This window comes from Enhydra lutris, unplaced genomic scaffold (genome assembly GCF_002288905.1).
Source record: "Enhydra lutris kenyoni isolate GAN:26980312 unplaced genomic scaffold, ASM228890v2 scaffoldscaffold1, whole genome shotgun sequence".
NCBI lineage: Eukaryota > Metazoa > Chordata > Mammalia > Carnivora > Mustelidae > Enhydra > Enhydra lutris.
In genome coordinates this window covers 25,657,617-25,681,227 of record NW_019154085.1, presented here as the reverse complement: position 1 = coordinate 25,681,227, position 23,611 = coordinate 25,657,617, and the positions used below count along the sequence as shown (strand labels likewise).

Here is a 23,611-nt window from a genome sequence, read left to right as displayed (position 1 = left end):
ATATCATTTTATTTTATAGCTTGATCTTACCTGAGGAAATACACTGTAATATTGTTTGCTAATGACTGAGATACATTTAGCCCTAAGATCTAGCTTAAATGCTTGGTTGACACCTAATTATCAGTTCTTCATTTTCAGCTCCATGTTGACTGGGCTGTTTGGGGCCTCAGCGGGTACCATCTTTGTTTATGGGAAAGATCTCAAAACAGACCTCCACACTGTGCGGAAGAACATGGGGGTCTGCATGCAGCACGACGTCTTGTTCAGTTACCTCACTACCAAGGAGCACCTGCTCTTATATGGCTCCATCAAAGTTCCTCACTGGACTAACAAGCAGCTGCATGAGGAAGTAAAAAGGTCAGTTACAGCAGCAACCAGGATGTGAGTTGGTAGCACCTAGCAAAAAGAGGTCGACCTGCCAATCTAACCGTTGCCATGCAGGAATACAGAATGTTGTAATGTTTAGACTCAGGAACAGGATTTCTCAGTTTTACTGATTTTTAAGAAAATAAAAAATCCAGATATTTATGTGGGAAAAAAAAAAAAAAAAAGAGGTCGACCTGTGGTGATAATGCCAATAGGAACATTTGGTCACAAAACAATTGGTTTTCAGTTTTTCTGCTCTTCCGGTATCGTATACATTTTACGTCAGTCTCTTCACCAGCCGGTTATACTCAAACTTTAGAACTCTCTCCATCTCAGGCTACCATATTGCCCTAAATCCTCTGTTTCTACTGGCTACTCTACTGGGCCAAGCCTCCTAACTGGACGGCCGGCTTCTCCTCTCCCTTATACAGTTTATCCTTCAAAGAGCAGCCAGGGTGACCTTTTTAAATGGCAGATCAGACCATATAACTCCAGGGTTCAAAGCCCTTTATGACTTCCCACCACACTCAGTGTCGAACTCCGTAATGTCCTTGTCAAGGCCAAGAGGTCCTACATGCCTGCTCCGTCTCACTTCCCTTGTCATTTCCTTCTATTCTAACCCGGTTCACTGTGCTCTGGGCACACTGACCAAGTCACAGGCTGGCTTATGATCTGGCCACAGGGCTTCTCACTTATCGTTTCCTCTACTTAGAGCAGCCTTCCCCAGACAGCCATTTGACTCACTCCTTTACTTTCCTGGTCTTTGATCAAATGTCACCTTCTCTGAGGGGATAACCATATATAAAATAGATGCTTAAAATAGCACACCCCAGGCGCTCCTTATCTTATGTACCCTGCTTTGTGTATTTTTATTGCACTTGTCACCACCTGGCAAATTATAAACTTACTTGGAAATACGTTTCTCGACTGAATTTTATCTGCATCCCTCCTGATACATACACATGCTAGAGCCTAATCTCCTTATGGGTAGGAATATTATCTTTTCACTGCTTTCCTCCAGCAGCTAAAACATGGTCTGGCACAAAACAGGCAGGCCCTCCATAAATATCTTTCAAAGAAACAAATTAAAATAGGAGCCATATATTTTATGTTTTCTGGGTATTAACTTTGCACCTCCAACTAGATTATAAACAATAAGAAAACTATGTCACAAATCCTCAATAGTGTATTGTACCTCGCTGAGCATGTAATAGTTGCTTAGTAAAGACCTATTACTTAAAGTGCTTATTTATTTTTTTCAATATTCAGATATTTTATCTGTCCAAAATAACCACCATACATTATTTTTGAAGGACGCTCAAAGATACTGGACTATATAGCCATCGTCATAAGAGAGTTGGAACATTGTCAGGAGGAATGAAGAGGAAGTTATCCATATCTATAGCTCTTATCGGGGGATCACGGGTAGTCATTTTGGATGAACCATCCACTGGAGTTGACCCATGTTCTCGCCGAAGCATATGGGATGTGATATCTAAGAACAAAACTGGTATGAGTACTTTCTTACAATGTCTGCACCCAACAGTGAACAGTTGGGGTGCATGTAGCCAAGTTTATACCTTTTCTGTTTAGAAGCTCCATTAAAGAGTCTCAGATGAGGTCTTCCCCTTCCCAAATCTTCTCTTCCCACCACTAAATTACTGGGTCCGTTACTGAATATCCATGTAGTTGAGCCTAGTGAGTTGAGCACTTCACTGGCCTTTCTGAGAGCTCGCACGTCTGATCGAAGACCCGAATTCTGCCTCCAGGAGCTTAGAATCTAATTAGAGATACCAAACATACACAAACGAAAATAAACTGAAAACAGACTAAACAAGTGCTAACAGGATGTGAAGCAAAGAAGCAATCAGAGTAGAGTGGATTAATCAGAGAGGAATATTCAGAAAGTCTTTAAAATTGTTGCTTCTTCATAGTGCAGAAAGTGGGGGAGAGAGACAGAAACAGACACAGAGGAAAAATGATAATGAAGACGGGAGCAGACGAAGGAAGGAGTTGCTCACACACACACAGCCTAAATGATGGACATTTAGCCATACGGCACCATAAAGGCGTATTCGCTGCCGACGTGTAAGAAAACAGCCCTAGATGTTCAGTAACATGTCTTCTGAATTTCTCTTCGTTTATTTTGAAAGTTCCTTCTGGTCAGTTTTTCAGTTAGCTCATAAAACGTGCCTCTTCTCATAAATCACAGGACTTACTTGTGCTAACTCTGTAGATCTCAGGAACTGCGTCTTCATTTTTCATTCTCGGTTGTTCTCCTCTGTATTTTCAAGCCAGAACAATCATTCTGTCGACGCACCACTTGGACGAAGCTGAAGTGCTGAGTGACCGCATCGCCTTCCTGGAGCAGGGCGGGCTGCGCTGCTGCGGGTCACCGTTTTACCTCAAGGAAGCATTTGGTGATGGGTATCACCTCACGCTCACCAAGAAAAAGGTTTGTAAGAGAGAAAATAGACCTCATTCTAGGGTCATGAGTTACTTTTTGTTTGAAATGGAGGCAGAATCTCTCCAACTTTATTAATTGCTAAAATTCATTATTAATATGTTAGTTTCATGTCTCTCAAATTGGAGGGAGCATCAGAACACCTGGAGGTCCTGGTTAAACCCAGATTTCTGGCCTCACCCCAGAAGTCTCTAATTCAGTAGATCTTAGAGTAGGTCCAGAATGGAGTATATTTCTAATAAGGGCCCAGGTGATGCTGATGCTCCTGGTCTGGGATCTCACAACAAGAATTAGAGCACTAGGTTTTTACCTTAAGATATAGATTTTGGGGGGGCACCTGGGTGGCTCAGTGGGTTAAAGCCTCTGCCTTCAGCTCAGGTCATGATCCCAGGGTCCTGGGATCGAGCCCCACATCGGGCTCTCTGCTTGGCCAGGAGCCTGCTTCCCTTCCTCTCTCTCTGCCTGTCTCTCTGCCTACTTGTGATCTCTGTCTGTCAAATAAATAAATAAAATTAAAAAAAAAAAAGATATAGATTTTTTTTTTTTAAGAAGGTCTATAGCCTAAGGTTACTGATGGAGGATCAGCCTTTTAGTTTCCATAGCATTTCAGTTTATAAGGCTAAAAATTAGGGGTTTTTTTTTTGCATTAAAACAAATAGAATATGCATTTGTGTATATATCTTCTGATCAGTACCCCTCAAGTCGCAATGTGAAGACTAACTCAGGCCAGTGGTGCCTTAACATCTTTGAAGAACAACAGTGCTGACTAAGAACCCCTGTAGCACTTAAAAATATCATATGATTATCAGTACTGTGCAAGATGTGTATGCTATTAGGTAGGCTTTGACTACAGTCACTTATTTTACATCTGAACATCCTGATGTGACTTTGAAATAAAAAGCAGTTTATTGTTATATTCACTAATTCATTAAGAAATGTATGTATTAGGTGTGTATTATGACTTAGTGTGTGCCCAAGGCACTGTTCTAGACCCTGGGGATACAGCAGCGAACTGATGATATTGAAATCTCTACCCTCGTGGAGTTTATATTCTGTTAGAGTGTGGGGAATTCAGTAATAATGTTGTTAAGTATATTATTAAGTATGTCAGCAGGTGGTAAATGCTGTGGGTGGAAATAAAGCAGAAGAGGGAGAACAGGGATTGCGGAGCGGTGCCATTTTACATAGGGTGTGGACAAAGCTCTAGGGGTCCCCGTGGGACAGGGAGCCATTGGAGGAGGGATATGTCATCTGACTTAGGGCTGAGTGGCCTGAAAGAGTCTCACCACCCTCTGAGGAGGGCCCTTGGTGCCACCAGAGTGTGAGGACAAGGGGTGGTAACTTCTGGTGTTGTCCCTAGAGCCCAAATCTAAGTGCAAATACAGCATGTGACACGATGGCCGTGACAGCAATGATCCAGTCACACCTCCCTGAAGCCTACCTCAAGGAGGACATCGGGGGAGAGCTGGTGTATGTGCTTCCTCCATTTAGCACCAAAGTCTCAGGAGCCTACCTGTCACTCCTGAGGGCGCTGGACAATGGCATGGGGGACCTCAACATCGGGTGCTACGGCATTTCAGACACCACCGTGGAAGAGGTGTGTTTCTTCTTTTCTTAGAGCTGATACAACTTGCTGTTCCCTGAGAATAAATATGCACAGTTCTTTAAAAAGAGAGAAGAAATATTTTAAACAAACATTTCACAAAATCAAAAAATCTTAAAACTAGCTCAGTACCATTCTTATGTAGGATTGACTTCTGAAAACAAACATGTTTATCCAGTTAGAGGACATGTCTCTTTCACATACCAAAATGTTTACTTGGGGGGTGGTGTGAGGGAAGACTGAAACAGGGGAAGGGGGTTAAGAGAAACGAACTTCCAGATATAAAATAAATAAGTCACAGAAATGAAAAGTACAGCATAGGGACTATAGTCAATAATATTGTAACAAAATGGTATGGTTAAAAGAATGTTCACTCAAAGTCACTGTCAAGAATACTCAAAGTCACACTTAATTTGTCTCAATAAATGTGATAAAAATTCAAAATAAGAATTGAGCTTAGAAAGTAGAAAGGACATGCATGTTTTATGTTAATGAAGTGTTCTGGCTTGTCTTTCTAGGTCTTTCTGAACTTGACTAAAGAGTCACAAAAAAATAGCAGTATGAGTCTTGAGCATTTGACACAAAAGAAAATTGGAAATTCCAGTACCAACGGCATCTCAACTCCTGATGATTTATCTGTGAGCAGCAGCAATTTCACAGACAGAGATGGTATAAATCTAATGTGCATATTATACTTACTTAATTCCTATAAATGGCATAAATGAGACAATTACAGGGCAACAATTCAGGTTCACATATTCTTTCTAAATACAAAAAGAATAAAGAAATACAAACTTTCTTTTTTTTAATATACCAAGTATTTTTTAAATGAAATCAAATTCTCTATTTCAAAAATATTTTGAAGAACGTGAAAGGAGGTGCTTGTGATGGTAGTGGTGCGTACTTCTTACACCCACTGGAAGTCATTTTCTAGATGTTACTTACTACCGTTCCAGATTTGTGTTCAGCAAGTTAAAATCCTTCCTATAATTGGTGCTGTCCAACAGTAGACAAAGTTGCCTCGTGAGATAGCTGACTCACTGCTGTTAAACATATTCAACAAAGGAGTCATCGAAAAAAACTTACAAAAAAAGAGTCATCACTCTTTCTGGGGCCTCACTGGAAAACATGTCTAATCTTTCTGTCCTGTGAACAGTTAGGTGCTGAGAATATTCAGGCTCTGAGAAAATGCTTTTGGGGGAGGGTCTCAGATTTGAAGAAGTCAGACTCCATGGCTAAGAACCCATAATAATGGGTCACCCCCCCCCCACACACACACACACAGTTCTTCACACGATTTTAAAAAATCGTGCTTCTTGATATGACTTTGAGGAATTGGGCTCTTTTGAAAATAACTTTTATCCTCTCTTACTCTCTTTCTGACAGTTAATTTATGCCTCTAGAAACACTATTTACTTAAGGAAGCATATAGTAAAATGATACATAAATTATGGAATAGTCATTTCAACAGTTTGCTTAACTTGGAAAAAATCTCTAGGAACAGAACTTTTAATTAAACATTTGCCTGGCTCTGAAACTTAGAAAAGATCATCTCTGATGTTTGCGTAGTTCTGAAACTTGGGAGTCTCATTTGTCCTCTGCCATATTCCTCATTTATCATCTTTTGGGGAATATAATTGTCGAGCCCATGGAATTGAGGACTTTGATTAGAAAGTGGTCATCTCCTTCAGGAAGTAAATGTTATGTGTTTGCCTCTGGATTTGTCTTATAATTTGAAACTATTCTTCAGTCAAAATGTTTCCCTCATTGACATTATCTTTTAGAAAGCACATTTGCTCCATTTGATACACCTGTAAGTCATCCACATGTAATTTCTCAAGAAACAGAAAAGCATTCTAATTAACTTAAAATATTCAGCTCCTTCTACAATTCCCCTTTGCAGAGATATGAGTTTGCATTTAAACTTGTTCACTCTGTTTAATTGGAATTCATTTTAAATTAAGCAGCTTTGTATTTTTCCTTATCAGCTAAATGAAGATCATGATTTTTTGTGCTGCATAATTTGTGACGGAGAATTAAAAATATCCACAGAGTTGGCGGTCATCTTATCACATGTAGAGGAGTGCTCAGCGGCTGGCCCTCAGAGAGAATGTTATATTTTTAGGGAGGGCTATGGAATGATCAGTTCTAAGAGCACCACTGAGGAAGCAGCAGTTTATGGCCTCCACAGCTCCTCTTATGCTCAAAAGTCAGGGAATTTTTCTCCACACCTGAAGAACATTTCAGAGGGGTAGGGGTAGTGTAGACATTTTTTCCAGTGAGTTCTTTTTTGTGTCTCTACTGGTAAAAATGGAGTTTTGAAATGCCATATATAATCAGTCCAAATTTTAAAGAGAATGTAATGAATGAGTGTTTGAATTAGAATCACACTTTGGAGGAGAGCCTTTTCTTTTCTCCAAGTGTAAGTTGAATTCACGGGACCTCCCATTAGAATGAGAGCCAATTAGACTTATAATCACTATGTTACCCACAGCAAGAATGAGTTTTTAGACTAGACAGATGTTTTGGATGCCCTTTACCTTTTTTTTTTTAATTGAAGTTGTGGTTGTATTAGTTTATGTCGTATTAGTTTCAGGTATTGGTTTCTGTTTATCTTACTTGAATTCAGTCTCTTAATAGAATCTATCTCCTGAGTTATCAGTAATTAGCAATACATACTGAGCAGCCATTGAGACTTTGGAGATCTGGGACAATATTCACTTACCAAATTGTAGATCTCTCCCTTTGACTTGTAAAACAGCTGTGTATATAGCAACACTAATATTTTATATATAGTGATTTATAATTTGAAAAGCACTTTTACATACAATTCTATGACTTGGAGAGGCTCAGGCCCAATGTTTAGAAAGAAAGAGTTGAACCTCATATCAGAACATTTAAAATACAAGCTATTCCTACCACATCACATTATACCATCCAGCCATGGTTTTTGAAGTTACCTTGTTAACGTGATTTATTGGTGTTTCCCAGAACAATATCAAACCTCACTTTCTTTCTCTCTCTCTTTCTCTCTTTCTCTCCACCCCACCCCCTTTTTTAATTCAGACAAAATCTTGACAAGGGGAGAGAGGTTGGGTGGTTTTGATCTGTTACTGAAGAAGGTCATGGCCATCCTCATTAAGAGGTTCCACCACACCCGCAGGAACTGGAAGGGTCTCATTGCTCAGGTTATCCTCCCCATCGTCTTTGTCACCACTGCCATGGGCCTTGGCACACTGAGAAATTCTAGCAACAGTTATCCAGAGATCCAGATCTCCCCGTCTCTCTACGGTACCTCTGAACAGACCGCCTTCTATGCGTAAGTTTCTGTCCTTTGAAATGTCTCCCTGGTGCCTCCAGAAGTGCGGCTGCGCTTCCGTGACTGCTTGCAATGCTGAAGAATAAGGAATTACGAGGCAGTGCACCCGATTCTGCCAAAGGAATGGAGAGTGTTGATTTATTGCAACATGACACTACTGTTGCCAACAATAACTTTAAGAGTTTCTTTGTTTGTCTGAAAGTAAACTTATCATAGGCCTTTATTTTTAATGAGTAGACTTTAATCAAGAAAGCCAGGCTAGGTGTGGCTCCTCAATCTGTTGTAATATATAGCAAATCACTTTTTATCGGCCTCAGAAATACTGGATAGTAAGGTTGGAATTCCACAAAATACGGTATTAACGTATATACAGTAGATGATCACGAAATGTATGTGATGGTTAGGAAAATAACAAGGCAGCCAAAGAGAGACATGTGCTGATTTTTTTCCATGATAATTTTTTTTTTCTTCCTGATACTGAGTCTTTCTCGGGTTTTTAAGAAGACTATCTCATAGACAGCGTATTTTATTTTTCCAAATTATGCATAAGCATGATTTTCATATGAAAGAGTTGTGGAGGATCAAGAATTTGTTCCTGTCCTTTACAATTACAGGAATTCTCACCCAAGCACACAAGGCCTAGTCTCAGCAATGTGGAGCTTCCCTGGCATCGACAACGTGTGTTTGAACATCAGTGATCCGTAAGTTGTTCTTGGAGTTTTTCTTTTTCTGTTTTTTTTTTTTTTCTTTTTTCCTTTCTCTTTGACACTCCAGTTTGTCTGTATACATGTTCATGCATGGACGCCCCTGAGAGAGATCTATATTGAACAGATTTTCTCTCTCCCCTCTAGTTCATTCCTGGCTATGCTGTGCTGTATTACTAAATATTAGGGACTTAATAATTTGTAGAGTTCTCTCATGTACGTGTTTCCCTTTAACAATCATAACAACCCTGTGAATTATTAATCCCATTTTTAAGATGGAGAAACTGAGACTCATGCAGACTGAGATACTTGTCTAAAAACAATCTAGACTGTAAGTTGTGCAACTAAAACTAAAACGCAAGTCTTCAGACTCAAATTCCTCTTTGTGCTATGTAGTATTGCCTATTCAAACTTCCAAGATGGTACATGGTGCCTGTGAACCTGACATTGGTGCGTTACTTGGCTAAAATATTCCCTTCCCATCAAAGGACAGGATGAAAGAGCCGAAAAGAAAGGGGTCAAAAAAGCCCCATCCTGCCACGTTATAACAGTTCAGTGAGCTTTGGTTTCAGCACTCTTCTATCAATAAGCACTCTCTCTTATCCCTCGTAAAATGTCAAATCATTTGGAAATGGTAGTGTAATGTATATTTGAGTTATGAAAAACCAGCAAACTGTACCTAAGACTGTACACTTGAATTTAATACCAAATACTTATATGCTCATACATAACCATTAGAACACACACATACCTCACTTTAATATCATTTTTACTTGCAGAAGGTGTTTAAAGGAAGATAGTCTGGGAAAATGGAACACCAGTGGGGAGCCTATCACTAATTTTGGTGTTTGCTCCTGCTCAGAAAATATCCAGGTAAGATGGAATTCCATTTCAGTGAAGTAGGAAAAAGAAAGGAATAAATATTGAAACTTGAAAGATCTATCCGGGTTACCAAAGAGTCAGTATAATTTCATTTTATGGAAGCTAGTAGCTCAGAGATGTGGAGCAGGGCAGCTCAAAAATATTGCCTTTGAACTTCAGGTCACTGTTTTAAATCCATCTCAGAACAAATTTCCTAAGGCAGGTAATTCTATGACAGTCTTTGTAGAAACCAACTAAAAATGAATTTTTGGTCTCAGTTCAGTTCTAACCAGGAAGCTCTATGTTTCAGACAACAAAGCCACCATAACTGTCATATTTGAAAACAGAGTAAGACTGCCCATTTGATGGTCAGCTTCAATGAAGTCAGCAATGTGTAAGTCCAGAACAGAACTCCATTTGTCTCTAAGGAGCACCTCCAGCATGCAAGAAAAATTGACATCCTGATAGAAACAGAAAAGATTATCCAACCATCCCTTATGCCGTCTGTCTTTTATAGATACACACCTTACTTTTCTGGGCCTATCAATTCAACATACTTCTAAGAAAACCAAATTCACAGGGGAAATGAAAGATTGAAGAGAATAAGTGACTGTAAGCTTCTGAGAGTGACTGTGTGGTCAGCTTACTTCCCCATAGGAGAGGAATCTAGCAATATTTTCTCAATAGCATTGTGTCATTGAACCTTGAACTCTTTGTACAGTATTTTGGAATGGAAATGTTCTCCGTAAATGCAACCTATTTTTGTGTTCTTATGCAAGACAGTTACTAACAATAAAAACTGGGATCCCACAAGCATCTTCTGGGATCCTTGCATATTCCAATACCAGCATTACCCAGTACTCAAAGAGTTTTCTAATCCCTCATTTAATCTGACTAATTTCTGGAATTCTTCATGTATTTTCTGTAGTTCACAGTAAGAGTCAACTAACAGTACTAAGTTAGAACCTACATAAATTTCATTAATCAAAGAAAAAATGAGAGAGAGAGAGAGAGTAAGTCAAAGCAAGAAACAGACTTTTTAACTATAGAACAATCCGATGGTCACCAGAGAGGTTGGGGTGGGGGATGGGTGAAATAGGTGTTGATTGCACTTGCTGTGATGAGCAGACGGTGATGTATGGAACTGTTGAATCACTATATTGTATGCCTGAAACTAATATAACATTGCATACTAACAAACCAGAATTAAAATAAAAACTTTATATATAAATAAATCACCAAATACGTATATATGAAAGTACCTACTAACGCTGAAGATATACATAAACTATGGGATCAACAATTCCATTTGTATTATACTCCCATCGGAAGTGTGATCATGTTCACCAAGAGGCATATACTAGATATTCATAGCAATACTATTTGTAATAGCCACTCAGATTCCCACCAGCAGTAGAGTGGATCAATCAAATGTGATATATTTTCACATTGGAATCTGTATACAGCAAAAAGGGAACGTTTGATCTACAACTACACACATCATATGGAGGATTCTCACAAGTGAATAATGACTGGAAAAAAGCCAAATAGAAGAGAGTATATATAATACAATTCTATTTCTATAAAGTACAAAAACAGGCAAAACTATTCTGAGCTGGATGCTTTGGGAGTGGTAGTGACTGCAAGTAAGCTTGAGGAGGGGCCTTCTCTGGTACTTGCACTGTTACCCAGTTTCTGGTTACATGGGTGTGTTCGGTTTGTCAAAATGCATCAGGCTATATTACATGTGCTTTTCTGTACATACAATTCAACAGAAGACTAAAGCTAAATGATTACATTGTATACGTAAGGATGTCTCTAATTATGGAACCAGTAACTTTCTTCAAATGTGATCTAAATGTTGACCCAACTTGAGGTAAGGTGAAATTCAGCATTCATTTTTTAGAGCAGTCTGCAACTTTACGTCTCAGTACATGTAAAGTTGTGCTAAAATGTGGTACTAGCCTCGGGCTCTGGAGCATCATGTGAAGGAATGGAAGGAAAAACTGGAAAAATGCTAGGCTTCTCCCAAACTAAAGTTCATGTCAGAGAGGCATGGGAAGCTTCAGTGAAAAGTAAGTGGTCAGGAAGTGCAGAAAGCTTATGAGCCTAAAAATAAGTGGTGAAAACTAAGATCTGGGGTTGGTTAATAGTAATGTACCAATACATTTAATTTTGACAAATATACAATGGCAGTAATGTAAGATGCTAACAATGGGGAGAACTGGGTGAAGGGTGTACAGGGACTCTCTGTATTAAATTTGCAGTATCCATACATGTGCATGTAGGAATATGTAAGCAACTTTGCAATATATGCCAACTTTATTTTGGAATAACTGTGCATTTACATATGTAAAGATTAGATTTAGATTTATTTAACATAAAGTTATAAAGATTTAGATATATGTAAACTGGAGCTCTGACACTCAGCTTTCGTAACTTGATGTTACAGCACAGACTCCTCCACTGCTGTCACCTGAGAACTTGTGTCCCTTAGTGTCATCTTTTCAATTCTGGGCAAACATTTTTTTCTTTCTTGTGAATTATTGAGGGAATTTTGATTTATCTTAGAATTTAATGTTATTCTCCTTGCATATCAAACTTGGTAGTACAGTGAAAAGAAAATTGCACGTTGGTTAACTTGTATTCTTTTTGGCTTCAAGTAAGTCCTAAACGTGTGTGTGTTCTATAGAAATAATAACTTCTCCAATTTTTTGGAGTAGGAAGATGTCTTCCTTTTCAAAGCTCTTTAGAGTAAGAAGACCGTCTTACTGCACTCTACCTGTTGCAGCAATAGACGGATCACAAGACTGAAGCTTCTTCATGTTGTCTATTTGGTTTGCAAAGCATTGATCAGAAATAACTTAATTTTTAACTTTACTTTTCAGGAGTGTCCTAAATTTAACTATTCTCCACCTCATAGAAGAACTTACTCTTCTCAAATAATTTACAACCTCACTGGGCACCGCTTGGAAAATTATCTTATATCAACTGCTAATGAGTTTACGCAAAAAAGGTAAAAATACTCTATAATATATTAATTTAGCATATCTTGATTTCAAATTTTAATGATAACTGCCTTCTGAACTTGAGACAATAGATGAAAATTTCTGGAGCATCTAGGTCGTTGAGTCAGTTAAGTGTCTGACTCTGGGTTTCGGCTCAGGTCGTGATCTTGGGGTCTTGAGATGAAGCCCTGTGTCAGGCTCCCCACTCAGCAGGGAGTCTGCTTCCCTTCCTCTCCCTCTTCCTCTGCTCCTCGCCCCTGTTAATGCTTTCTCTCTCTTTAAAATACATCTTTTTAAAAAAATAGATGAAAATTTCTATTGATTATTTATGTGGTTAAATTCTCTGTTTTATCAAAACAGTCTTATGTATGAAAATCTTTTTAAAAATAATAATCTCCTCAAGACTCATTTTAAGAAATTAAAAAGCACTGGGGTTGTTTTAGGCTGCAAAAATGTATTGTTAAACTTGTATATATCTTTCTCTTCTTGAGGCAGAAATGTTCTTGACTAGATTACACCAATTTGGAGAGGGTTTTTTTTTGTTTTGTTTTGCTTTGTTTTGTTTTCTCTATTCCACATCCCTAGGATCATGGCCTGAACTGAAGGCAGACACTTAACGGACTGAGCCACCCAGGCATCCCCAGTTTGGAGAGTTTTAAGGCATGGCTTTAGGTGACAATTGGCCTTAGTTCCAATATAAATATCTCAAGTTTAGGGATAAAATGTGTCTATGTATAGCAAGGCCACAGGCTCCTACCAAAGCCACCCAAAGGTTTGCCATGGATGTGAGGTTGGTAGGCTTGTATTTGGGATACCGTGGATGGACCTGGAAGTCACTCAGTATGCTAAGTGAAATAAGCCAGACACAGAAAGGCAAACACTGCATGATCCCACTTGCATGTGGGATCTGAAATAGCCAAACTCATAGAGGCAGAGAGTAGAATGGTGGTTGTCAGGGTCTAGGGGTTGCAAGAAATGGGGAAATGTTGGTCAAGGACTACAAAGGCTCAGTTATGCAAGATTAGAATAGATTCTGGAGAGCTAATCTATAGCAATGTGACTATAGTTAACAATACTTTATTGTATACTTGAAGTTTTCTAAGAGGATGGATCTTAAGAACTCTCACCACACATGCACACACATGCAAGGCCTGTGTGTGCACACAAAAAGAAAATGGTAACTGTGTGAGCTGATGGATATTTTAATTAGCTTGATTATGATTATTTCACACTATATACATATATCAAGATATCAAGTTGTATAATTTGAATATCTACAATTTTTATTTGTCAGTTATACCTCAAATAAACCTGGAGGAGGGGCAGTTAGTCATTTTGCAAATAGCTGCTGTTTCCTCCTTTCCTCTATCTCTTCCCTCTTTTATTTCTCAGTGTGCACAAATGACTAATGTTCACTGTAAAATAATTAGAAACTGCATATAAGCAGAAATAAAAAGAAATTTCTCTCTGTCCAGATAAAACCACTATTGATTGTTTATCCTTACAAAAATTTTCTAAACACAGATACATGTAAATATTTTCAACAGAATGAGGTTTATTATAAACATTTCTAAAACCTGTTTTTTTTTTAGCTTTTTATTTATTTATTTGACAGAGATCGATCACAAGTAGGCAGAGAGGCAGGCAGAGAGAGAGGGAGAGGGAAGCAGGCTCCCTGCTGAGCTGAGAGCCTGATGTGGGACTCGATCCCAGGACCCTGAGATCATGACCCGAGCCGAAGGCAGCGGCTTAACCCACTGAGCCAGCCAGGCACCCCCTAAAACCTGCTTTTAAAAGAATAAACAGTATACTGTAGTGTTCTTTGCATTTCAGAAATACAGCTCCATAGCATCACATTTAGGATGATAGTCACCAGAGGATTAATCTAGTGTGACTGCACCATGGTTTAGTTAACAAACCTAACTTGGGACATGTTAATTAATCCATTCTTAAAATTACTGTTTGGATTTTTAAATCTACTTTTTATTTTTAAGAGACTATGAACTGATGAGTACCAGCCAATTATAGAGGCACAATTCACCTTCAAATGCCCAGGAAGAGAAAAAGTATAGCACCAGGGGACAAGCTAGGAGGAAAAGTCTGGAAAATCGAAGAAACAGAGCCGTTTGAAAAAAGATGAGAACTGATCTTATATCACTTTAGTGTTAAATTATTTCTTTAGGGACGCCTGGGTGGCTCAGTTCGCTAAGTGGCTGCCTTCGGCTCCGGTCGTGATCCCAGGGTGCTAGGATAGAGTCCTACATCCGGCTCTGGCTCAGCAGAGAGCTTGCTTCTCCCTTCCACTCTGCCTGCTGCTCTCCCTGCTTGTACTCTCCCTCTCTGTTAAATGGATAAATAAAACCTTAAAAAATTCTTTAAAATAAAAAAAAACCCCACTTCTTTAAAAAGGATTTTTAAGGGCTGAAATATTGTAATTTTTGAGATGGTGTGTGATCCAGTGAAGTTGAAGGAATTGGTTAGATTACATATCACTTATTTTCAGAATGATTACCCCACATTTGCAATTGTTTAAAAGGACTTTTTATTTCTAGTTATAATGTACACTTCAGATTAAAATACGATAAAAGAAATCAATAAAAATGTGAAATATTTTCCAGGCAGTATTTATTTTATACTTGTAATGTGCTCCTAGTGGAAAGAAAACATCGAGCCCTTGGTTAAACAATTTAGGTCCATTTATGAATATTTTTCCATTAAAACAAATATAAATTTTGTTATTCTATATAGGTATGGAGGTTGGAGTTTTGGGTTGCCTTTGACTAAAGACCTTCGTTTTGATATAACAGAAGTTCCTGCCAATAGAACACTTGCTAAGGTAAATTATAACCTTTCTTCTGGGATGTCATACAAATGAGAATGTGAACTTGAAATGCCCAAGCATGAGCATGAGGCGAAAACAAAACATGGGTGCAATTAATTTGAGAAGCTGTTTGGCATAATGCTTTCCCTGTAGCACTAGACTTCCAATCCTATGTATTTACCCCAGGGAAACATGGATACACAAGCACCAGGGTACATATATAAAAATGTACATAGTAGTGTTTCTCATGTTAGCTGAAAACACAACCCCAAATGTCCATGTACAGTAGAATAAATGAATTGTTCTGTATTCGTTCTATAGAACTTTCAGCAGTGCAATGAGCTCAGTTCCATACAAGCAGGTGAATATCCCAAACATTACTAATAAGCAAAAGAAAAAACAAAAGAAACACTTAACTGTAATTGCATTTACCATAAACTTTAAGAGTAGGCAAAACTCAACTATATTGTTTATGGAGAGTATTGTGATTTTGAGGGACACAGAAAATCCTGGAGAAGATGTTCTGGATGCTGGCAATTTTTGTTTCTCAACTTGAGTGATGGTTCAGTGTGGGTACTCCTTTTATAATTTTTTATTAAATAGTACATTAATGTTTTATGCTTATTTCTTTAGGTGTATGTCATATATGGTTATCCTTGATTCTTACAGAGCATGGATACTTAACAGAATTTGATGGAGATAAATACCCCTATTGGCTTTCCTTTTTTTCCAACTAGTTCATACCTATGCTTTGAAATAAGCTAGCATCACAGAATCACACATATATGATCTATAGGAATCTTGGAAATTTTAAACTGTCTTCCTCATATATCTCATTTGGTAGTAAGTGACATATCCAGACTTGGGGGAAGTGGAGAGACTAACACTTATTTAGTAACTGATAAGCCAAGCACTAGTGTCACGTGTTACACAAACTGTCTGATTACATCCTCACAACATTCCTGTGAGAGATTATGGGGCCTATTTTAACCGATTTTCGTAAGGTCATATAGGAAGTAGACGGTAGAGTTGGAGATTTGAATACCCTTCTCCCACCATTTGTTCCTTTTCTTCCTCTCTCCACACACAGAGTAAACATTCTTGCATAAACAAAGAGTTCTAATATTAAATAACTTCTCTCTTGTGATTTTAAATTATCAGCTGGGTTTCTTGAATTGAAATACAGCAGTATTTTAAAACCTTCTCTTTTTTTTAACAGAAAAGGTAAAGTAACTCACTTCTGTGTGGTTTATAACTAGGAATGGAAAGTTAGTGTGGGAATTTCCAGGTTATCAGTCTTGTTGCTAAGGACACAGTGTGTGTGTATGTATTTAAACTTTGTCCAGCCTGGCCTAGATGCTGTTTGTTGTTGTTATTATTACTGATGATATCTTAGCTCTAGTCCCAGAATCCCTATACACTAGCCACAGAGATGGAGATATTAATGATTTCTCCAGTTTATTTCAAGTTTGCCTGTAGAGAAGGTACAGAATAACTAATAACTTACTGCCATCACACAGGGGGAAAAATGTTTTTCCCATTCTCTGCCCACCTCTAAATTGGAGACATAGAGGTGTGTGGTCAACACTCTGGGGAGTGGTTCTAATCTTCCAAGATAAAACAAGTTACTGGGAAATTGGTGCTCTTCTTTTAAATAAAAATTCTGTGGGCTGTCAGATGCAAAGGCAGCCTAATCTCTTTGAACAAAATACTGATCTTGCCTCCTTTTGGAATTTAACAGGTATGGTATGATCCAGAAGGCTATCACTCCCTTCCAGCTTACCTCAACAGCTTGAATAATTTCCTCCTACGAGTTAACATGTCAAAATACGATGCTGCCCGACACGGTAAAGTTACTTATGCAGAAGCTTCTTATATTGCAACTTTTGCCTCTGTCCATATAAAAATGCATGGTAGAGCCTGTTTCCTCCAGGTATTTTATGGTATCTAAATCACAGATCTTTAAAAGGAGTCTAAAAGTAGTAACTACCACCAGATGGAACATTCTGAGTAATCTCCTTAACTTCAGGTTAATTTAGCTTCCTCATTTATTGAGTCAGGATAATAATGCTTAATGTCATCCTTGTTGCTGCTCTCATGTCTAGTAGTTATTACCCATAGAAAAACATTTTATTACTATTTACTTGTATATAGGCTAAGAAATCAAAAATACTTAAATGTTAATAATTCTAAACACGAAGCCAGAACTTTCAAACTAAAAAGTTCTACACATGACCCAAACTGTTACCATTAATTGAGCACTTACCATATGATATGTGCTTTATATGAAATATTGCTAATCCTTACAAACAGCCTTTCAGGATGAATATTCTTGGTCTCTGCTATTATTTCTCTAGGGCTTGGAAATGAGATTTGAAGCCAGGTCTGTCTGACTCCTGCCTCTTCATTTTTCCAGTACTTCTCTGGACTCAGTCATGTCTCCTTCCATTGGATTTCCCAGGAGGCATCCACATAGTTTTCAAAACAGGGTTTGGGATTTGAAAGAGACTGATTTACTTTTTTCAAACTCAAATTACTGTTCATCAAACCATTTCATCTTGTTAAACCTGCTCAAATTATTTTCCATACTGATCCTAAAAATTAATAATAGTAAAGATGGAGAAAAATGAGTAACCTATTTGCTGGCCAAGACTGAGTTTCTAGATGAATAAACAGGCCAACAAATAGCCTACTAAGTAGAAAAATAGACACAACATACTTTTCAGAAATGCCAACATCTGTTTTCTTTCATCTCCTTCCTGTTGGGCAGAATAGTGTGTGCTGGATATTCTGGTGATTGGAGAAGTAAATTACAGAGTCAGATACTCATCCTAGCAAGAGAATCTTTCAGTCTTTATTTTAGAGACAACAGTATTTTTTTCCCAACTGCTTTGGCATTTTCCTAGCAGAGGAACCGTGAACAAAATAAGACTGATAGATGGTCCTTAGATCTAGAGCATCAATAAAGGGCATAGTCAAAAGTGGCAAATTAAATTAAATGCTGACCAAACCTGGATGGGTTTAGTATAACCTGGTTTGCAATATGATTGAACACTTGACTTTTGGTAAGATGTCCTCATCAGAACAAAAGATATTTGTTTCTGTGACAGATAGTGAAAGTGTAAGAGCTGTAGAAATGCTAAGTAGGTGAGAACAAGAGACCAATGCCATTTTTGAAGAGTCAGCTTTTGAAAGCTGTGTTCAGGTTTCATGTATTAGTAGTATTCTTTGCCAAGACCAAGGCAATCTGGATCACTCTGGACCCTAGCAGGCTTGTTGTGGTCCCTACCACTGCATTTTTTAAGTTACAGACATTGAAGAACTAAGAATTCTGGGACATAAACTATATATTGACCCTAAAAGGAAATTTATATTTTAGGTTTAAAAATAAGGCTTAGTTTGAGTTACGTAGCAATTAGTAGTAGTGTGCCATATGTGTATGTGTGTGTGTATGTGTATCTATTTTTTTTTAACTTTTCTTGTGTAGATTCATGAAAGTGGTAGCTTTTCACCCTCTTGGGAAGGAGTTTGATTTTCTTTAAAGAAGAGATCATGTCACCCCCCAAATACTTCTGTTGTTCTGTAATGCCTGTATGGGGCCATGGTAATACTGTCTTTAAAAATCAACTCAGTTACTCCGAGTTGACATCTCCCTCCGCCAATGATGCTACCTGTTTTAAGGCATGTTTGTTGAATTCTGCATGAATTGGGATTTTGCTTTAGCTGTAAAACTGATTTTCTTTGAAATCTAACATGCTAGTAAATATCTTTTAATTAGTTTTCTTTTGTGATGTCAATATCTATTATTTTCATGGAGTTCCCTCTAGTGGTTAATTTAACATGAAAATTCTGTTTTCTTCTCAAACAATATAGGTTTGCTTGTTTTCTCTAATAAATGTTCTACCGCTATGCTCTTTTCTAGATATACTGACACATTGTTCCCTCCACCCACATGTTCGTTCTGACCCTTTATTGCGTTAGTAGTAATGGTCAATGGGGAGCATCTCATTTTAGGTTGACAACTTACAGAGATAATCGAAACAGATCATGTATTATTTTGAACATATATTTTATATGGGGGAAATCACTGAAATTTTAAGATTCAGTTTGATTAATAGGTATTCATTGACTGATCACTGTACTCAAGACATTATGCTGGGTGCTGTAGAATCCACAGAGATTTCCATATACATCCTTAACCCTAATGCATTTACTTGAGCTTTCTGCTAAAAATATGTATGAAACAATTGGTTCAGCATCATTTTTCATAGTGGAGTAAATGCATTTGTAAGGATTCCTCCAGTGAAATAGAGTAAGTTCTTGATTCTGAAATACCAAGCAGAAATATATTATATATTATATATAATATATATATATATATATATTATGATTCAGCAATAGGTTTAAGTAGGGCCCCAAGGAAAACTAAATCTCAGTAAAAAAAAGAGACCATTAATTTACACAAAAGATAAGAAAAGTGCATTCCCCTATGATGTGATTAAAGTTATAGGCCACATTGATTGTTGCTGGCTTTTTATTTTGCTTTATTTTTTTTTAACATGTAACAGTTGCAGAATTCAACCTCAAAATATGTTACATTCTACTTAGTAAAAATTATAAATTTAAGTTATGCAGAGAATATAACTTTAGAATATTTTCTATTTGGCTGCTGTGAAAGGGTCTTAATATCCCGATATAATAAACATATACTATATGAGCAGTAAGTGAGAAAGTTCTTGCTTAGCTTAGGACTCTGTAAAAAACAAATGTTTAAGGGATAGCCTCACTGCCATCCTTTACAGTTCTTTTCCAAAGTTTCTCAGACTGTAAGACTTCGCCTTTCCAGTGTGGTCCATTAGGAAGCTGTTGCCAGCCACCCATTTTGACTGTGGCTAACTATGGCTGTCAACATCCTCTGATAAGAGGAGAAAAGAATCTGGCTTCTAACTCAGAAACTATAACTGACTATGGAACATCCCAATAATTTAGGATTGTATTGGATTTAAGTGACTGCTTTTTCAGAGCCAGCCAATTTTTCTGAATTCTCTTGGACCTTTATGTGTCTCAGTGAAAATCCCTCAGAGATGGCCGAAACCGCCAAGCCTTACCCGGGTAGAGTTCTCGAACAGTAGTTTTCTTGGAATTAGTAAAAGAGGAGGGATCTTCTCAGGCTACGGTATTTTCCCAGCAAAAGACTAAACAGCAATGGGGTGGTCAGTGTTTTTTAGGAGATCCTCTTACAATTGGTCTAAATGCCAATATAATAAGTGTTACTGAAATACAAACATGTGATGAGATAGAATAAAATAGAAAACAAAAATGTAATAGAGGGGAAATGCTATATAATAAATGTAAATTCTTGGGGCGCCTGGGTGGCTCAGTGGGTTAAAGCCTCTGTCTTCAGCTCAGGTCATGATCCCAGGGTCCTGGGATCAAGCTCCACATCGGACTCTGTGCTCAGTGGGGAGCCAGCTTCCTCCTCTCTCTCTACCTGCCTCTCTGCCTACTTGTGATCTCTGTCTGTCAAATAAATAAATAAAATCTTAAAAAAAAAAGAAATGTAAATTCTTGCCCCTTCTCCCAAAATTCCATATAATAATGTGAAAGCATTTTTTTTTTCTTTTTATGTGAGTGCCATTAATTGTGTGGCATTGATGAGACTGGCTGGGGGGAAATAACTTTCCTTTAAAATTGTATCCCTGGGGTGCCTGGGTGGCTCAGTGGGTTAAGCCCTCTGCCTTCGGCTCAGGTCATGATCTCAGGGTCCTGGGATCGAACCCCGCATCAGGCTCTCTGCTCAGAGGGGAGCCCGCTTCCCCCCCCCCCGCCCGCCTGCCTCTCTGCCTACTTGTGATCTCTCTCTGTGTGTGTCAAATAAATAAAATCTTTAAAAAAAAAAATGAAAATAAAATAGTATCCCCAAAGTAAAATGAGAACATAAGGAACAAAGTATTATATATCATTCATCCAAACATTGGTATTTCTGAATCTGTGCTCATGAAAAACCCGTCTCTCCTTTTAGGCATCATCATGTATAGTCATCCCTATCCAGGAGTGCAAGACCAGGAACAAGCCACGTAAGTAGAAACATCCAGCATGACGACTCCTGGGCATATAGTCAAGCTTCTGTATAAAGTACTATAATTGGAGATCACAGTTGTGTGTGAATGAATGTCAGTCTAGAAGAGCTGTTCATATAAGTCACTGACTGGGATAAAAGGAAGTTTCTGAAAGTCTGTACAGTGAGGTTGCCGAGTGAGCTTGCTGACTAGAGAGTCAGAATCTGCTGCTTTAATAAGTCAGATGTGTAAGTGCTTTATGATTTCAATTTCTCTGCATGGCGTTTAAGTACTAGTTCTAATCTCAAGAACTGTATATTCCTTGCATATACCCAGTAACTCTTGGAGACTGGGGTTTACTTATTTATTCATCAAATAACCCTGGTCAGTTCCAGTGCACTAGAGCTATATTTACCCGGGGTCAAAGCTGAGTCATGTAGAAGATATTATCTGGCTGCCTTGCAGGAAGACTTATCTGTGTCTGAGCCAAGTCTTATACTGTTTTGTTGATAGTTTTAGTCATGAGTCTTTCTGAAAGGAAGAGAGTTCCAGAAACTTATGTGTGCTTTCCTCTTCCTATTGCTCACTGCAGAATGAGCAGCTTAATCGATATTTTAGTGGCACTCTCCATCCTGATGGGCTACTCTGTCACTACCGCCAGCTTTGTCACCTACGTTGTCAGGGAGCATCAGACCAAAGCCAAGCAGCTGCAGCACATCTCAGGCATCGGTGTGACATGCTACTGGGTAACAAACTTCATTTATGACATGGTGAGTAACTTGTGTCATTGCAAGAAAGACAGGATTGATTTGGGAGAAGACATCAGTTTGAGGGGCACCTGAGTGGCTCAGTCTCTTGAGTGTCCAACCCTTAGTATCAGCTCACATCATGGTCTCAGGGTCGTGAGATTGAGCCCCATGTCAGGTTCCACACTCAGAGTGGAATCTGATTGAGATTCTCTCCCTCTACCCTCCTCTGAATCATGCTCGCTTGTACTCTCTCTCTCTCTCTCTCTCTCTCTAAAAAAACAAATAAATCTTTTAAAAACAGATGGCATTAGCTTTATTGGCCCTACCTTGTTCAGATTATTACAAGTCAGTAAGTTAAGAAAAAAACATTTGCATCAGTCTTACAGTCATCCGAGAGAGGAAAGCTCCACCTCTCCTCATCTCTATGGTCTGAGACCATCTATATCAGATTCCCCAGGACATTTACTGAAATGCAGATTCCTGCCCCACCCCAGACCTACTAGTTCTGCACCTTGGGAGTGGAGCCAGGATGTGCATTTTTAAAAAAAGATCCTTTATTTTATGCATACTAAAGTTTGAGAGCCACTACTGTGGAGAAGTAGAAGTGAGCAAAATAGCCTTGCCCAATGGTACCAAATAATCATGCTTATAAGAATTTAATCAACTAATAGTAAAAAATTTGAAGCAGCAGTCCCTGATGAATGACACTATTAGAGAAGAATAGTTGGGACAATAAGGGGTGAATTTCATTGACAGCTCTCTCATTTACATAAAATGGTCCCAAAGTTCAGATGGGTTTTCTTGACTCTGAGTGTGCCAGTACTGGCGAAAAGCCCAGGAGGTGGTATGCATTTGCCTGGTGATTATGGCAAAATTGTCTGAGTTGCTGTATAGATCATTGGCTTGAAGAGCTGGAGAGTAATTAACTGCATATCCACTTTGTTAATATATCCAGTGAGGTCTGAAATGCGTTTGTTGAAGAAGTCAAATATAAAAAGAACTGTAATGACTCCTTTGGACTTAATAGGAGCTTTAAAGCCAAGAAAGCTTAAAGTACACAATTCTGTGAAGGGCTGCTTACTACTTAGATTCTGTTGTCATATATCTGGTATTCATTCCAATTTAGGAGCCCCCCCCCCAGTTAAATTACCATCTCCTGTGTACATCTTGCTACAGCCTGCACAGCATTTAATATTTCTGTTTGTCAATAAAACACTGAATTCTTTGTTCATATACGTGTAATTCTAAGAATGTGTGGAACCCGCCACCCTGCTATTTTACACATAGTGTCTCACACTGATAACCAAGCCTTATAAATCTACCACTGGTCAGCGTTCCAGCATTCAAAATGAAATCAATATTTTGAGGACTGAATCTAATACCAAGCTACCAAGACTGTCTTATTTTTCTCACTGAACCTCTGTCACCAAATGATCCCAAGTCTCAAAGCCTGGAGGCAGGAACACCAGGGACTCCGTGTACATCTATAAAGATGGAGACTGGCTTGACCTTCTATTACAGGAGACAAATTCCAAAGTGAAATCAATGGTAAAATAAGCTGAACATTGCAAGCAACAGGAACATAAATAAAAATTCATTCCTTCACCGATTTCAAGGTCAACTTGTTACGATTTTAACTAGATGGGCTATTGATGTT

The 23,611-nt window shown here is 38.3% G+C and overlaps 1 protein-coding gene across 2 annotated transcripts in view; it reads left to right on the top strand.

The window, feature by feature from the left end:
- LOC111141847 (ATP binding cassette subfamily A member 12) overlaps positions 1–23,611 on the top strand; it is a 170,696-nt gene that overhangs the window by 128,200 nt on the left and 18,885 nt on the right. For both annotated transcript variants that reach the window (XM_022494689.1, XM_022494698.1), the window contains exons 29-41: positions 139–357; positions 1,680–1,876; positions 2,661–2,821; positions 4,191–4,427; positions 4,952–5,102; positions 7,500–7,752; positions 8,367–8,453; positions 9,236–9,329; positions 12,206–12,333; positions 15,074–15,161; positions 16,888–16,993; positions 21,169–21,223; positions 21,798–21,975. In XM_022494689.1, coding sequence (XP_022350397.1) covers positions 139–357; positions 1,680–1,876; positions 2,661–2,821; positions 4,191–4,427; positions 4,952–5,102; positions 7,500–7,752; positions 8,367–8,453; positions 9,236–9,329; positions 12,206–12,333; positions 15,074–15,161; positions 16,888–16,993; positions 21,169–21,223; positions 21,798–21,975 — 1,954 coding nt within the window. The remainder of the gene's footprint in view (positions 1–138; positions 358–1,679; positions 1,877–2,660; positions 2,822–4,190; positions 4,428–4,951; positions 5,103–7,499; positions 7,753–8,366; positions 8,454–9,235; positions 9,330–12,205; positions 12,334–15,073; positions 15,162–16,887; positions 16,994–21,168; positions 21,224–21,797; positions 21,976–23,611) is intronic.